Consider the following 17,110-nt stretch of genomic DNA (forward strand, 5'->3'; position numbering starts at 1 on the left):
AGGCAGGGTCACCTTCCCTTAAGGGAGGAGCAGGGATCTTATCCCCAGATTCCCTCCTCCTCCTTGGGCGGAGGGAGAGGGCCCCTGAGACAGGTTACCTCCTTGGTTCCCATCAGAACATTCATTGCTGGGTGGTTAGGACTGTATTTGTAGGGGAGGTTGGAACCGCAGTTAGGTTAGGGATGAAGTCCTGGCATGGGGATTTGGCTTGTGGGCTGGAAGTTTTGTTTTCATTTTTTGTTTTTTTTTAAGATTTTATTTATTTGAGAGAGAGAGAGAGAGGCATGAGAGGAGAGGTCAGTGGGACAAGCAGACTCCTGCAAGGAGCCGGATGTGGGACCTGATCCTGGGACTCCAAGATCATGACCTGAGGCAAAGGCAATTGCTTAACACACTGAGCCACCCAGGCACCCCGGGGGCTTTCTTTTTGACAGGATTGTAGGTGGTCTCATCTGCCGACTTCCCCAGAGATTCTGTAGCTCGGAATCCGTTCCACAAAGCAGTGAAGCCAAGGGGTGACAGCGACTGTCATTGCCCTGCAGGGGGGCTTCTGATACCCCCTTTTATATAAATGTTCACGTGGACTTTCTGAGATCATGCAGAAGCAGGTGTTCCTTTAAATGAAGACCAGCTTCCTTGAGATGCTCCTGAAATATGCATTTTCCAGTCCCTTTCGAAGGGGTCTGTTCAGTGTGGGAGTCGCCTTTCCACCTGTGTGGTACTCACCCGCTGCCGTCTGGCTGTGAACGTCCCACACCTCGGTGTCACAGACACCAAGCCTGCACTGCTCTGTCCTGCCCTAGAGCAATGGGACACAGGCACCGGGAAGTCATTCCTGTCTTCTTTTTCCCATTCCTTTGGGGGAAGCCTTGCACCACCGCTGTTTTTCAGCCAAGCCCAGCTGTCATTGGAAGGGCTGCCGGGGTGGCTCGCGTGCTGCTCCTTCCCCCATCTTGTTGGACACAGAAGCATGAGTTAGAGCAATACCTGTATGAATCATCAGGAACTACATCCAGGAAGGGTCTTTATGTATTAAACAGAAAAGGTTGGGCGGGAGTAGGACCCTTTCCTCCCCCTGGGGCCCGTCAGCCATTCCTTCCAACACTTGGGGACAGGCTGGGCTGTTTCCCTCCCGAGGGCTCTTGGCTTCATCTCTGTGGCCCTCTCAACTCAGGGGACATCAGACTGCGCTGGATGGGGAGGCAGAGCTGGGAAAGGGAGGCTGGGGTCCACGGAGGCAGCCCATCCCCTCCCCCACCCTGCTCCACTGGCTTCTTCCTCCCTCCCCTGCTCAGCCAGAAGCGGCAGGGGGTGGGGGGTGTGTGTGCAGAAGGAGCTGGAAGCTTCCCGGGAAATGATGCACCAAGAGGATGGGTGTGGTGACCCCAGGTGTGCACAGGTACAGGTACACCGCACACTGAGTAGTGGCGGGGGGTGATGACTCCATCGGAATCACGGACAAAATGAGACATCGCAGTAAATCCGTGTGAAGACTTGCTCTAGGACTCTGCAGGCTCATCGTGCAGACTAGCCGGCGGGGAGCGGGCAGGATCACTCACGGAACACCTGCGTTCTGGGGCTGTCTCCCCCCCCCACCCCCCCAGGCTGTTGTCCCTGCTGAGTTACTTATTAGCGGAATTACTGTAAGGTGCAGGACAGACAGAAGCTATTCCTGTTTTCCTCCCTTGAGCACTAGATCAGTGGTTCCCACACTTTAGTTTCCCAGGCCAGGAAAATTGTTCACTTTGTCTCCTTGGATGGCTCGGAGCGGCCCTGGAAGAGACGGGCGTCATCTGAAATACGCATGTGAATGATTTCGCAGGGTCAGGGGTGCTCCTGGGCTGTTTGGAAAACCCTTCAAGGGTGGTTTCCTTGAACTCTTCCAACACGGGAGCTATCCCTCAAGATAGTTAGTGGTTCTGTCCTGATGCCATGAGAGGCTTACACACACACACACACACACACACACACACACACACACGAGCGCAAAAAGAAGTTCTAGGTTACATTTGAGGTGGGGAGGCTTCCTGAGTCCCCCATGAGGCGGGCCGGGCTGTGGCCCTCCCCTGGCTTGCGGGGCCTGGCGGACCAGCCATGAGCCCTTCGCTAGTGCCCTTCTTCTTCCGAAGTCAGCACCGGGAATAGGGACGTCAGTGGGACTGCAGGGTGAGTGAATCCAGCACATTCCAAGAAGCTAGGAGCAGCACCCTTCATGCGGCCCAGGAGGCTGAGCCCAGCTAGAAGGCCCCACGGTGGCTACTCTGAGTTGGGGCCTCTGGTGCGGGCAGGGCACAGCAAGAAGGAGGGAGGGGACTGTCTCCGGGGCCGTCATCTCTCTCCCCAGCCGGCCCTCTTGCCGGGCCCCACGCCCACCCAGGAAGCCCTCGGAAAGGATGTCTTTAGGGCAGATCTGATGCTCCGACAGCTCAATCCCCTGTGTCAGTGGACAAGGGCGGCGCCCGCACCCCCCTGAGGGAGGGAGAGTGTGCGTCGTAGGCAGCTGCCTCTGTGGAAGGACATTTTCAAACCCAGAAAAGAAAAAAAGGGGAAGAAAAACACAAGGTCAAATATTTCATTCATCTGTTAGGTCCCAGCCTTGGGCATAAGCAAAATTGCCTTGTCACCTTGCTGTCGGGCCATCCTGGGGAGGCTCAAGCGAGGCACCTGGCAGGGAGGGAGCCTGCCATGTGGGTCGGATCACTCCGCCCGCCAGCCTGGGCACCGTGCTCCGGCTGGCCCGGGGCAGGCTCCGCAGCGGGCAGCCACCCTCCCCCCACCCCACCTCTCCCCCTCCCCCTCTCGCATGACTCAGTGGGCCCATCCTGTTGACAGTTCACTCAGGGTGGGAGGTGGACAGCCCAGAAGGCCCCGCTCGTGGCCGGGATGGCCTCTGGGACCCTCCCTGGGGGGCATCTGCGGGATGGGGTTCTGATTTCCCCAGCCACTCCAGCAGGCCCCGGGACAGGACTCTGTGTCTTCGGCTGGGACAGAGCAGAAGGTCCACAGACGCCCCTCGGATGAACCCTAAATGCACTTCCTTCCCCTCTGGGTTTGAAAGAGGCCGTGTCTCATGGACTTCAGGACACAAAAGGCAATTCATCTTCTTCGGACAGATCTTTGCCCGAACGCTTGAGAAATGGGACCCCTTCCTCCCCAGCTTCTAACATTTTTCTCTTTTGAGTAGAATTTGTTTGCTTTATAAAAGGTGCTGGAAACAACACGAGTTTGGGGGCCAATGCCCCCTGGGCTCAAACCCGGGCTCTGCCACTTTCTCACTTGCGTGGCCTTGGACAAGTGACTCAGCCTCTCTGAAGTCAGCTTCCTCAGTCTGAAAATGGGATAATGCCATCCTCTGCGTGTTGCCCTGAAAATGGAGCGAGGCCACCCAGCCAAGTGCCTCCTGCACATCCGTCTGCGGGCACACAGCCCGCCAGGTGCCCAGCCACACCCAGGCCATCATAGGGACCCACCCCACAGGGATGCGTGTCGTGAGACCCTTCATAGAGGGCTGGCTGTGCGCTGGGGGCCATGGGGGCCTGGCTGAGGGCTCAGGCCCGTCGTCCTGCAGGCACAGGGGGCTGGCTGCAGACTGGCGCCCATCCTGTGCCAGTCACTCCTGCCAGGGGAGGCTGGCACGCGGTCCAGTCTGCAGACTCAGAAGCTGCTCTCCGAGCCCTTGCAAGCTGTGCTGTGGGAGTTCCTGCAGATTCGCGGGACTGCGGCTTTCCTCCCTGCGAAGACATCATGAACCACGTCTCAGCTTACGAATGGTCTGGTCGGTAGAATTCAAGGTCTCTAATGGGGCGGGGAGGGGGGCGGTGGCTAGCTGGTGCAGGGCCCTGCTCTGGTCCCCGGTGACCTTTGGCAGGGTGCATGGATGCCCCACAGCCACTCTGGGCACGACAGGAAACCAGCCCGAAGCTCTCCGAGTCTCCCGATTGTGGAAATGACTAAGGCCCTGTAAACATAGCCAAGGAGACGTCAGATGTCCTCACAGACCCCCATTGCCGAGGGCATGGAGCCAAATCTTAAAAGCATTTTGCAGAGAGGGAATTCTCGGAATGCCTTCCCTGGAGGGCCGCTGGGGGAAGCTGCACATTTGTAGTCCCGGGTCCTCCGACCAAGTCCAGGGGCGTCCGTGCCAGCCCTCCATGCCCAGGGCTATCCGGGGCCAGAGCCCAACGTGGTAATTTGAACAATAATAATAACCACACATTGTGAAAAAGGAGCTTCTCCACCAAGTCAGAGTCAAACTACCAACTTTCGGAAAATCCTTTCCTCTTCTACAAATTTAAGATAATTACTTGGAAATCAGTATTGAAGTGTTTGTTCCGATTTTTGTTGTTGTTGTTGTTAACCCTTTTTAAAAATCCCTAAGAATTCCAGGCTCAACGGTAATGATCAATGTCTAGTAGTAACGTGTTTGTTTATAGATAGGAAGCATACATGACACTCGACAAATGTATGAATTTTTAAAACCGTGGCATCATCACAGCACGTCCTGGTTTGACGGCGAAAGACGTCGAGACGCTCCCATCCCGGACGCAGAGGTTGGGTGACTGGGCAGGATCGCCCAGCAAGCAATGTTTGTCTGCATGAAAAGCATTTTGGGAATGATTTTTACATTAAAGAAAAAAATGGAACCATGGAACCTTACTCCTGGGTCCTGTGCGCTCACACCCAGTTATTCTAGAACATTCTGAAGAAAAATTTGGGGAAACCCAGCTTTTGCTGTTTCTTCCCTGCCACCGTGGGACTCACCTGGTCCAAGGTTCAGAGTGATGCCTTCCAGAGAATTCCAGGCAGTCGGCTGTCTCTGGTGGGTCTCTGGTGGGTTGATGTGAAGATGGTCTCCTGCAGAGGGCAGGGTGAGAGCCCCGAGAAGGCTCGGGAAGAGAGGCCAGGACCCATGGATCCCACCCCTGCACAGAGACCCGAGCCCCCACTCCCCTCCCCTGCTCACAGAAGCTGAATTCAAAGCAGCGTGTTTCCCTTTTAGGAGTGGTTAAAGCAGCGAGCAGCTGCCGTGAGTGTTGGAACTCACCGTGTCTTCGAAGGTTTGATGGTGAGGAGAGTCATTTCTGGGCAGCAGGGAGATGGGGTGGCGGAAGGAGCACCCTGGCAGCAGGGAGTGTCCCCAGCTGGGGCCGTGAATGACCGGGTCCTCCACGCAAGGTATGAACGGGCCTGGGCACAGGGGCAGCGGCTAGGAGCAGAGGCAGAAGGAGCCTGGTCTTTTCCTAGATTGTAAATGTCGGAGTTTCTATCACGTATGTGTTGGCCAACAGCATTTTCCTATAAGCCCGTGCCGTTCCTCCTTGCCCCTCAATTTGCTTCGACCCAGAAGGAACGCAGAATCTCTGTGTTTACATTCCCCTTGCAGAGACTTCCAGCAGGGTGACGAATTCCAAACCAGGGCTGGTTGCTAGTTTACAGTTTGCTGCAAGCCTCCGAATGGGCCGGTGAGTGAGCGTGCCCGGGAGACGCGGCGGTGGAGGGAGACGGGTTCCACCGGTCACACGGGGCGGGCTCTCCAGTAACCGCCAACACGTGTCACCTTGCCTGCCCGGGGAGCCGCAGAGCCCCAGGTATCTAGTTATCCCTGTTATTCTGGCACGGGGGCCCGCAGCGCCTGAATTATTCAGCTGCATGGATTTGGCAGCAGATCAGAAAATAATGAAGTGTTTCCTGCACATGAGAAGAGATTTCTGCAAGAAGGGGAGCATGGCCCACCCCCCAGCCCCCGCCACTGAACTAGTGTCAAGTGACCAGGTAGCTCACAGGATCACTCTGCTTCCACTTTCTGATATGGGACTTGCCCAGGAAGGGCTCGTCCCCCACCCCGACCCCTGCTCACCTGGGCACTCTCTGCCAGCTTCCTGTTCTGTTTCCCACAGGGGCTCTCAGACTAGCTGCCTCCCAGTCCCTTCCTCTTTTTCAAAGAAAGTCAGGCCCCTTGGGTGTAAACTGCTTTGTCCTGCTGCTGCTCCCTGCCCGCAACTCCGAACTCGCCTTCCTCTCTCTCTCCTGGCCTCTCGCCGCTAGGCAAGAAATACTGCCTTTTCCTCCCTGCCGTGCACCAGGCCTAGTTTAAACTGTTTTCCTGCGCCCTCGGGATCACCTTCTAGCTGGTTTGTCCACCCCTCCCCCCTCCTTCCAACCTGGTCTCCACCTGCTGCTGGAAGCCATATTTGTAAAATTCTTTTTTTTTTCCCCCCACTCTGTGCTTAAGAGAGCTTGTTGCTTCTCCTTTTCCATGGCACAATGGCACAATCCACTGTCCATCCTCTGGAGGCCTCAGTTGCAGCTTCTGCCTGCCCCCGACTACCTTCAGCTCTCATTCCCACTTGCCCTCTCTGCCTCAGGGCCTTTGCACATGTCCGCACGTGCACACACACACATGCGTGTGCGCATATATTTTTGTATACCCTTGTACTGACCCCCCTTCTGGGAGGTGTCTCCCTCCTGTCTTTAGCATCTGGGGTTCTCTTTGCTTTACTGTTCCCAGGGCCTTTGCATAGTAAGTGTCCAAAATGGCACCATCCTGTAAACCAGAGCTAGGTTCCTAATCCCTGATCTGCCAAAGCAGCCTGTCTCCTTAGCTAACTCTCCTCTGGACCAGTTTCTAAGGTTTTTCTTCCCCAGCATAGTGGCAGGGAGGGGCTGAGGTGGAACTGGGGAGGACCCCTCATGTGGCCACACCAAGGCCAGCATCCCCACTGATGTTATCAGGGAGGCTGGTACCCCCGGAATGCTGGGGGAGAGAAGGCTAAGCGCTGGGGTGCAGGGACGCCAACCCAAGGTCAAATCCGTCTCCTAACAGCTGCAGAAAGTACATGGGAATCACAGTTTTGTGATTTAGGCTTTTCATCCGGCCTTGGAGAATCTTGGCTAGTGTTTTGTGGGATTTCCTACTAATAGGAGTTGAATCTTCAAGGTGAGGGGCGCATAAGTCATGCCTCGCAGGCGCACACACACGTGCACACAATTCATAACAAATAACACATCCCTGCAAAGTTGGGGCGTTTTTCCGAAGACCCTCCTTGGGCGGGAGCACGCAGCCCCCAAGGCGAGACTCCAGGACCTCCCGACTTCAGGGTGCAAGTTGTGGATTTCTAGGGACTTTCCAAGTACGTTAAAGCCAAACACTGTCTCGTTGTGGGGCAGATGGTGATCCTAGAAATCACCCTTCCACGCGCACAGGCGCGCACACGCGCGCACTAAAGCCAAGCCAGCCGGCCCCACCGCAGGCCTGGGGTCCAGCTCCCTGGAAAGCCCCGCTGAGGGAAGCCGGTCTCCACGCCTCCGCCTCCGCCACCGCCGGCGACAGTCACCAGAGGGCCGAGCGGCGCGCGCACGTGGCGGGGCGGGGACCGGCTAGGCGCGCGGGGCCGCGGGGCCTTTAAGGGGCCCGGCGGGCGGGAGGGGGCGGGCCGCAGGGGGGACGCGGCCGGGAGGGCCGGGGCGCTGGGGCGGTGTTGGCCCCGCAGGCCCCGCCCCCGCCCCAGGCCCCGCCCCCGCCCCGCCCCGGCCCGAGCCTCCTCCGGGCACTGCTGGGCCGCGGGCGGGACGCCCGGGGCGGCGCGCGGAGGAGGAAGCGCGCCGGCCGCGGCCCGGGACCTGCCCAGACGCGCTAGTCGGGATCGCCGAGCGCAGCGTCCCCATTTTCCAGGCGTGCGGGGCCGGGGCGCAGTCCGGCATTTCCCCACCAGCTCGCCCCGCGCGGCCGCCCGGCCTCCGGGCCCGCGCCGCCAGCCGCCGACCCAGCTCCGCCGCGCCCTCCTCCACGCCCCCCGCGAGCCGGGCCGGCCGCGCGCTCATGTCCTGAGCTCGCCGCCCGCGGGCTCTGCGCCCCCGGCCGGGGGGTGCCCTGGCAAGTTGGGGCGAGGCGCGCCGGGTATGCGCCATCACCATGTCCCGCCTGAGCTCGTGGCTCGGGGAGGTCCAGTGGCTGGTCTTGGTGTCGCTCTTCGTCGTGGCCCTGGGCACGGTGGGCCTGTACCTGGCACAGTGGGCGCTGGCCAGGGCGCGACCCCGGCCCCCGCGGCGGGCTGCCGAGCCTGGAGAGGGCCCGCGCCCCGAGTCCGACGCGCTGCTCGCCTGGATCCTGACGCTGAACAGCTGGAGGAGCCAGTGGCAGGCCGCCTGGGTGACCGCCCTGAATGATGAGGCCAAACGGAAAGGGGTGAGTGTCTGAGGGCGGGTCGTAGCTGCGAGGCTGATGGCCCGGGGCCGGCACTTAGGGCAGAGCTCGTTCCTGGAGGGGTGGAAGTGAGTCTTCCCCTCGGCAGAGCGTTCTTGAAAGTTGGGAGAAGGACCCCGGGGAGCCGAGGACCCTTGATGGGGAATCAAGACAAAGCTTAGATGGTATTCACCGCCCATCAGGTGTGCCAGGCTGCAGTCCCCATGGCGGGGACACGTGGGACCTGGAGGGACTTGTCAGGGGGGCCCACTGCCCTTCCTGGAGTCCCAGGTGGGTTCCCGTACCCAGCTGGACACTTTCTGCTCCCGCACCTGATCGATGAATAACCGTGACCCAAATGTGATTCCATCTACAGAAATGAATTTTTTCCAGAATGTTTCCAAAAGGTTTGCACCCCTTGGCTTATAGAGGTAGTGGCTTTCGTTGAGGGCCGAGCACCTGCCAGATGTTGTCTTGGGGACTTGCAGGGCATAGATCTTCTCTTTGGACCCTCACAACTCCTGGGGCAGAGGCGTCATCCACATTTTACAGGTGGGGAGACGGAGGCCTAGGCAGGTTAGCTGACCTGCCCAAGGTCACATGGCCTGAGGGTAGCAGAGCCGGCTCTGAACTCCGCTGCCTCCTGCCTCCAGGCTGGGGGGCTCACTGCCTCGCTCTGCTGCCACAGTCTCCTGAGGTGGTTTCTTCCACGGTTCGTCCTTGATGACTTGTTTTTACTTTTGAAACCTCTTCATTTTATGACAAGCTCCTGGTGTCTGCAATATCTGGGCATTCCCGAGAGGGATGGAGGCCCGGTGTGTTTGGGGAAGTGCCCGCCCAATGCCGCTCGTCACCTTGCCTTCGCGTGCCTCCACATGTCTGCGAGGCTCCGTGGGGAAGCCTGTGGCCATTCACTTTAAAAGTATGTCTGCAGGGGCGCCTGGGGGCTCAGTGGGTAAAGCCTCTGCTTTCGGCTCAGGTCGTGGTCTCACGGTCCTGGGATCGAGCCCCACATCGGGCTCTCTGCTCGGCAGGGAGCCTGCTTTCTCCTCTCTCTCTGCCTGCTTCTTTGCCTACTTGTGATCTTTGTATGTCAAATAAATAAATAAAATATTTAAAAGAAAAAAAAAAAGCATGTCTGGACCCCTGACCCTCAGAAATACTCTCTAGCCAGCCCGCTGCCTGGTCTTTGCGCCATGGTCTTGACTCACATGGCCATGGATTGAAAAAAACAAGAAGTCTTTGAGTGTCAATGAGTATAAACTCATCAGCTCAAAAGACCGTGTTCTGAACTATTGAAAAAATTCACTATAACTTTTGGGTAAAAAAAGCCTTCAGGGTCAGTTGATTGTCAGATTGTCATCCATCTTGATGCGTAGAGTCTGTGCCCAGCTGTCCAGAGTGGAACATCTCCCATTCAGGGAAACCGCCCCATCTCTCCCCCAAACCCCTCTTTGAAGTAGGCTCCACACCCAGCGTGGGGCTCGAACTCACAACCAGGAGATCAAGCGTCACATGCTCTACCCAGTGAGCCAGCCAGGCGCCCTGGAACCACCCCATCTCTAGGGGGAGACCTAAAGCCGGAGGACCTCACACATGTGAGCAAACACAGATTTGTTTCCCCAGGAAGCTCCCTAGCTGATCTGGTGTCACAGGCCTGGGCTCCGTGGCTGAGTTTCCTTCGGGCCGGTGCTGTGAGCAGATGGGAGCCTCGGCCCAGTTCTCCGCCGGGTTGGAGCAAGGACGGGCCGAGGGATCAGTAGATCCGTTCGCGTCCAGACATGGGATAGTCCTGCTCACACCGTGTTGCTTCGCGTCCCGACATTTCTCGATCGACATTTCTCGATCGGCTTCAGAAAACAGGATTGCCTCAGACAGGGCGCTTCCCGGTGACCCCTCCGCCCGGCGTGCTGAGGGGAAAGGTGGCCCGCTGTGCTCTGGAATTGGTCTTTGCTCAGTCAGGTGAAGCGGAGAACACCAAAAAAGTGCCTGAAGCTTTTGCCCAAATCATCTGCCTCTTTGTGTGGGGGCAGGAGGGACTCTGTGTGCGGAGATTGGCTTGTGTGCTCTCTCCTCTCCCTGCGGCTGACCCTGCCCTGCCGTCTCGGACGTCAGCTGTCCCAGACTCCTGCCCGGAGGGTAATAGTAACGCTGCGCGTCACGCTGAAAATGTGCCGAGTCTTCTCTCACAGTTTTGAGAGGACGCAGGCTGGTTGTGATTGTGTTGCCGGGGGGTGGGGAGACTGGTTGTGTGTGTGTCTGTGTGTGCGTGTGGCGTCCCTCTTCCCTCCCGGATGCCTGGAAGTGTTGCTTGATTTGTAATCAAATGACAGGTTTTGCAGACAGATAGGATCTAGGTAGGTGACTCCGCATAGTCTGGCCTAGTCTGTCCTGTCTCGGGCCACCTCTGTCGCCACACTGGGTGAGGTGGCGTGAGTGGGTGTCCCGGCCTCGGCCGCCAGCCCTGGGGGAGTTTCTCTTTGTCGTCCTCCAGCTTCATTCCCAATGACTCCCACTAATCCCCGATTAGGGTTGACCCTCCGAGCCTGCTCTCCTCTGGAGAGCAAAAGCTTAGTGGCGCTCGCCCGCCTGCCCCTGCCCTGCCCTGGGAGATGGGACCTCCATCCAAAGGAAATTCTGCTCCGGCCTTGAATTTTAAGACTGGAAGGACCCCGAAACTCCTGTACAAACCTCTGTTGTCACATTCCCCCGTGGATGGCAAGGTCAACTCTGAGACCCAAATGCTGCCTTCATTGAGACACAGCGGGAAGGGGTGAGAGGCGCCGTTGGTGAACCTGCTGTCCTCGCAATGGGGCTGGCCTCTCCCGGCGTCTGACAGCTGGTCGATAACGGGCGCTCTCCTTTGACCCTGGCTGACCATGGACCCTGGCAGTGTAGGCTGCCTGGGTCAGACGGGCCGCTGGGGCTCCAGCCCTCACCGCAGAAGCCTTTGTAAACTAGACCGGGTGGTGATGTGGGGAGGGACGAGGGGAAGCCGTCATTGCCGTGCCGGCCCGTCAGGCTGATGGCAGGTGTGCCGGGAGCCCAGGCGAGCTGCCCGCAGAGCTTCGAGAAAATCCGCACGCTCCCCCACTGCCCGTTCAGACGTGGTAGGTTGGCAGAGCGCAGGGAGCATGCCGTGGTCTTCGCACGCTCCCCGAGTAGCTTCTCACCCATGAGAAGCCCCTAGGTGCACACCTGTCCCTCAGCCAGCCACCAGTCAAGCAGGGTCCCTCCCACCTGTGATGTCGCTGCTCTGGTGTCATGGACACTGAATTCCCGTTGACTGGGTGGCCGGTTCAGACACAGAGAACAGAGCGCTCCCAGGGTTGCCCCGGTTACCAGCCTGGACGTGCCCCCTTCCTTCGGAGAACATTGGTTATTCCAGCCATGGTGCCCCCCAACACCCACCTGGAAGGCTCTGGAAGCCAGGGTGCTTGTGGACAGGCAGCCCCTCCCGGGGCTGACGCTGCTGGGCCCCCTGTGGGGAGCAGAAGCTGCAGGGCGAGGCTGTGTCCTGTGGCTGGGGCTTCGGACTGTCTAGAAAAGGCCCGCCCAGCTCTTGGAGGCCCTCAGTTAGGAGGGTCACCAGAGCTATTTGTTGCTTTAGTCGTTTGCCTGAGGATTTTTTCAGAGGAATGTTCTCAATGCAAATGACCAAGGCCGCGGGACCGTTTGTGGTCTTCGAAAAAAAAAAAGACGCCGTGTGAACTTAAAACGTATTATTAATAGCTCTGACTTTTATATGAGCTTTGACATTTTCAAAAGTAAACACAGCGACAAGACTTCACAGTTTTCCTATCTCACAGTGAGCTCTGAGTGACGCTCGCAAAGATCTGAGCTCCTTGAGCAGCGTCGGTGGCCGCGGCACAGGAGGTCCGTCGGTAAGAGTGTGAAGGTGACATTGGGTCAGGGCTGTGGACCTGCCCCAGCCCCTAACCGATAGCCTGTCTGCTGCTCAAACATTCAGGGCTCTCTCCCATGTGGGCCCCTGAGCCTAGATCATTCCTTTCGTCTTGAACACTTAATTACCCTTCCTCCTTCTTTGACTTCTGTAAACCTTCTGGTCTCAGAGCAGAGGTCCCCCGCCATCCTCCCATCCGAGAGGATGCTGTCCCCCAGCCCCCGGCCACCTGTCCTGGTCCCCGCACCTTGTGTCCTCATCAGCTCCCGGGATCGGGGGCCAGCCCAGAGCCCCGTCTGTCCAGGCGCAGCCTCCTTGGTGCCCAGCGTAAGGCTGGCGCGGAGCCGGCGGTGGCCAGGGGCTGAATGACAGGCCCTGGCAGGAACTTGTCACCAGACGGGGAGGAATGGTGGCAATGTGGATCACCCTGTCTGGACACAGGCCTTCCCTGCTTGGGAGCCGGCCAAGCCTGGGCATGGCGAGCTGTTTAAGGTGCTTTGTTTTTCCCTTCTAAAGAATCAACAGTCAAGGAGGCGCCCTGATGACTTTGCAAATTGCCCATCTGAAAACCCGGGACTCGGCTCCAGGCCCTCACCCATTCTCCCGAAGAGACAGGAATCGAGGGGAAGGAAGAGTGGGTGTAGTGTTAACATCGACGAAAATGCAGCCAAAGCTAACTTCCATTCCCATCGGCCAGGTCGCGGGCTGCTGAGGAGGGGGGCGACTTCTCACGCGCAGCTTGGAAGAGGAAGAGCAGTTTGCGCCGCTGTGGCTGGAAGGCACCTCTGTGTGACCTTGGGCGAGTCCTGACCTCTCTGTGCTTCGTCCGCAGAAAGACGGTGCCTTTGGGATCAGTCTGGAAAACTGAATCCGCTGGGAGGGGGTTGAGGTCTGTGTGGGGGTGTTAGCCAGTAGCCAATAAAGGGGGGCTGTTTTCTTGTAAAGTCTCCCTTAAAAAAAAAAGAGAGAGAGAGAGAGAAAGAAAAAGCAGCTTAAAAAAAAACCCCAACTTTTTATTTTTTATTTTTTTTGCTTTTAGATACATAGAAAAGTTGCAAAAATAATTCAGTTTCCATACATTCCTCACCCAGCCTTACAGAACCACAGCCAAGAAATTAACATCGGCACAATGTTACCATATTTCCTAGTGCAGTCATATTAACAATGTGACAGTGTAAGGAACTAACAGTTGGCACAAAGCCTTGAAACTGAAGGCCTGACTTGAAGTTCACCTGGTCTGCCAGTGTCCTTGTGTCCTTCCCGGATTCCATCAGGTCCCGCAGGCACCGAGCTGTGGCTTTTCCCGGTGGTGCAAAGTCGGTCATAGTTCCCTAGTCTTTCCTTGTGTTTCACAACCTTGACACAGCCTGACGTTTTGCCAAATGTCCCTCAATTTGGTGTTTACACAGGGTTGGACTGTGGTTATACAAACCACAGAAATGATGCGCCCCTATTAACGTCCCCTAGCATGGGCTTTGTGACGTCAGAGGAGTCACGGCAGAGGCCTTGGCCTTGATCCCCCGGTGAGGGGGAGTCTGCTGGGCTTTCTTCCATATACCTGTGTCTCTTCTGTCCTCCCCTTGGTGGTGAACAGCTCTCCTGGGAAGCTCCTTCGACCGTTACAAATCTGTTACTTGTCAATCTTCTGCTGATTTTGGCCCCATGGTGTGTCTGGTCTGGGGACGATGGTTCTGTTTCCTTCTCTCCCACATGGACTCCTTGCAATTCTCTTATGAGAAAGCGCTACCACTTCTCTTCCCTGCCCTTGATGACTTGTATCCGTGTGGACTCTCGGGGATTTATTTTATTCTGCGGTTTATAATCTGATGCCACGGCCACTTGCGTGGTTGGTGGAATGGCTCTTGTGTTGGCCGGTACGGCCTTTCACGGTAGCCTCTTGTGTTCTGCCTTCAAGATGCACAAATAGACATCGACTTAGCACTTCCCTTCTTCGTGATCCCACAAGATGTTTGCTCTAGACTCATCTCGTATTTTTCATTCTCCGCTCTTCCTGCCCGGGTTCAGCCCCTTCGTGGAGTAGCGCTGATGCCTTTTACTGGAGAAGTGTTTGGAAGCCAAGGTCAGTGCATCCGAAGTGCTCATTACTGTCAGGGTTTCATGGCTTCTAGACCCTTCTGGTGGACAGACGGAGGAGGTGTGGCTGTGTCTGCCAGCAGCTCACAGGCTCACTTCTGTTGTTCTGTCCCTTTCTGTCTGTCTGGAGGCTGATGCCTCATGTTCTGGTTCAGCAGCAGAATTCCGTCCACTTTCCTCTCCTCATCTGTATCCTCCCGCTCCGAGAGGCAGGCATCTGCTCCTTCCTGTCTCTGACATACTGACTTATTTGGTCAGTTCTCTTAGACACATACAGCAGTTTCTGCCTTGCTAACCTGCTCCCCTGTGAGACACAGGCTGACGGACCAGGGTACGCGTTTATGCAGTCAGGATGTTGTCTTCCGGAGCTCCTCTGGTTAGATCTGTGTTTTCCCACCCTTCGCAGAGTGATGGCATCATGGCTAATGTGTTTAGTTTCATTTGTTTGTCTGTATATTTCTTCGGGGTTCCTCCCACATCCTGATTTTTTAATCCATATTTTAAAATCCAGTGATTTGGGATGCTGCGTTTGTCATCCACGATGTTTCTCCGTGCGGATCTGGTCCACTGGGTCATCTGTGTGTGCATGCACCTGTTCTGCACAGGGGATGATGGAGGTTCTGCGGTCTTGGAGGTCTTGTGCTTTTCTTTTTTTTTTTTTTTTAAAGATTTTATTTATTTGTCAGAGAGAGAGAGAGCGCAACCACAGGCAGAGAGAGTGGCAGGCAGAGTCAGAGGGAGAAGCAGGCTCCCTGCGGAGCAAGGAGCCGGATGTGGGACTCGATCCCAGGACGCTGGGATCATGACCTGACCCGAAGGCAGCTGCTTAACCAACTGAGCCACCCAGGCGTCCCACCCTTGTGCTTTTCTTGGTGCTTTCCCGGCAACTGTGCGCGTCAAGTCCTGCTGGGCTAAAGCGAGGTGGCATCCGCACTTGGACAGAGTGTGACAGGTGTAGCAGCACAGGCTTGTGTCCCATCTGAGCCCTGGGTTTCCTGCAACCCAAGGACCAGGCCCTTTGGAAGGGACCCAGGGAACCTCTGGGTCTTTATTTTAATTTAAAAATTCATTTCCTCTGGGCACCCACTCCTTGACGTTCAGTGTCCCAGCAGAATCTTTTCTGGGTTTTAGCCTAGAAGGTGTCAGAGGGAGGAGAGTCGAGAGTGTATCCACCCATCCCTTGCGCGGGTGGGGGGGTGGGGGTGGGGGGTGGTGCAGGCCATCCCTGGGCGGGTGCAGGGGTGGGGGTGGGGGGTGGTGCAGGGTGCTTCAGGCGTGCCCCACCCACAGCGGCTCCTCCAGGCAGCCCAGGCAGCCGAGACCACCCCTGCCCGCCCCTGCCCCCCACGGCCTCCCACCCTTCCCCTCCCCGAGCCCAAGGCACGGCCCTGCCCCTGGCCGGCCACTCCCCTGCTCCAGCCGAGGCCCGTGTCTGTGCAGCAGGCGGGTCGGTGACCTCATCCCTCTTGAGAAGTAGATTTAATTCCTCCCTGATGATTTTTAGGGGGTGAGATAGATGTTCAAGCTGGGCGCGGTTGGACGCGTGTTAGTGACAATATTCTGGGTCTTTTCGGTTCACTCTGGGTCATCGGGAATTCTTAAGAAATAGCCCCAGGGTAACTCCACAACTTGCCAAAAGAGCTTTGGTGCCATTTCGTACCATTTTATTCTCCTGCCCTTGACCGTGGCTTGTAGTTGCCTAGTGGACCCAGGAGACCTTGGGTGGTGGGAGCCCCGCAGCCATGAAGGTCTGTGAAGCCGGGGCTCGAGAACCCGCTCCTGGGGCACAGCCAGCAGCTGGTGGATCTTTAGGAGAGGTGGCCAGCCCCTGGGGGGTTCCTGCCCACTTGGGTGGTGGGAGAGGAAGGGGGTGCACCATGTGGAGCAGGGAGAGGTGATCCTAAACCAGAGAGAGAGCTGGCTTTTAGCGGAAGAAGCAGAGGACAGAGCCCTTGACCTCGCTGGGCTTGGCCAGATAGCGTGATGGACCCGAGGAGCCACACCAGCACCGCGTCCCCTTGTAAACGTGAGCTTTCAGGACCCCCTCTGCGGTCTGTACAGTCTGTATGGACACATCTCCGGTTTAGTCGTGTGTTCCTTGCTTCCGACCCACTCTGGTAACCGATCCCAGCCCCGGGCGTGTTGTGTCTCAGGTGCAGGGACCTCATGCTATGTGATCGCGGCTGCTGCTGGAGGCAGAGTTAACCGAAAGGGGTCAGATTCCCGGTTCCCAGGTTTCCAGAACTTTCTCCCTGGTGTATAATCATGCTGGCGTGCCCTCACTATGCCTTTCCTCCTGTTCTAGGGCCCGCTGCTCCTGTCCTTCGAGGAGGACCCGCTCCAGCAGCCCCTGGAGCTCGCAGTGCGGGGCGTCTCCAGCCTGGCCAGGTCCGCCCAGGAGAAGGTGAGCTCAGCGCGGTCGCCCCCGGGCCCTTCCCCACCGAGGAAGTGAATTTAAAGCTGAGCTGGGGGGAGCGGAGAGGTTATTCTGTTTTGGGATTATTGAAAATGTGGACACCTTAAAAACCTAAAAAAACCCAAAAAGCGAAAAACAAAATGAGGGGTGGTCTACAGCTGGTGGATCCGCACGCTGGGATGGCATTTGGCCTTGAGAAGGAAGGAGGGGCGGGCCTGTGCCACGTGCACGGGCCTTGAAGACACCGCGCGGAGTGGGAGAGGCCAGGCACGGAAGGCACGTCTTTGAGTGGCTTCGTTTACGTGGCCTGTCCAGGGTGGCTACGTTGACAGAGACAGGAAGGAGATTTGGGGTCGCCGGGCCCTGGGGTGGGGGGGCTGCTGAGGGACTGCCCGTGGGGGGGTTGACTTTGGGGGGTGATGATGAGATTCTCAGAGTCGTGGATGATGGTTGTACAAGTCGGAAATGTGTTAACAACCATTGACTTGGGGGTGCTGGGGCGGCCCAGTCCATT

At 57.3% G+C, this 17,110-nt stretch overlaps 1 protein-coding gene and 1 long non-coding RNA gene across 4 annotated transcripts in view; one reads left to right on the plus strand and one right to left on the minus strand.

Annotated features, from left to right (window-relative positions):
- Positions 1 to 271: 271 nt before the first annotated feature.
- Positions 272 to 5,691, minus strand: LOC309860282. Of its 2 annotated transcripts, none has more exons than XR_014309297.1 (3): positions 5,045 to 5,691; positions 4,762 to 4,854; positions 272 to 2,506 (listed from the first exon to the last, which is right to left on the minus strand). It is a non-coding gene; the product is annotated as an uncharacterized lncRNA (long non-coding RNA). The 2 variants fall into 2 exon arrangements; XR_014309298.1 differs by lacking the exon at positions 272 to 2,506 and adding an exon at positions 4,402 to 4,591.
- Positions 5,692 to 7,560: 1,869 nt separating this feature from the next.
- C2CD2 (C2 calcium dependent domain containing 2) overlaps positions 7,561 to 17,110 on the plus strand; it is a 52,292-nt gene continuing 42,742 nt past the window's right edge. Inside the window, exons 1-3 of one of the 2 annotated variants that reach the window (XM_082721918.1) lie at positions 7,561 to 7,605; positions 7,694 to 8,185; positions 16,486 to 16,584. In XM_082721918.1, coding sequence (XP_082578044.1) covers positions 7,913 to 8,185; positions 16,486 to 16,584 — 372 coding nt within the window. In that variant the 5' untranslated portion in view covers positions 7,561 to 7,605; positions 7,694 to 7,912. Of the gene's footprint in view, positions 8,186 to 16,485; positions 16,585 to 17,110 lie in introns of both variants that reach the window. The other variant, XM_082721917.1, reaches the window with a different exon arrangement.

The sequence above is a fragment of the Mustela nivalis genome (genome assembly GCF_964662115.1).
Source record: "Mustela nivalis genome assembly, chromosome: 1".
Lineage (NCBI taxonomy): Eukaryota > Metazoa > Chordata > Mammalia > Carnivora > Mustelidae > Mustela > Mustela nivalis.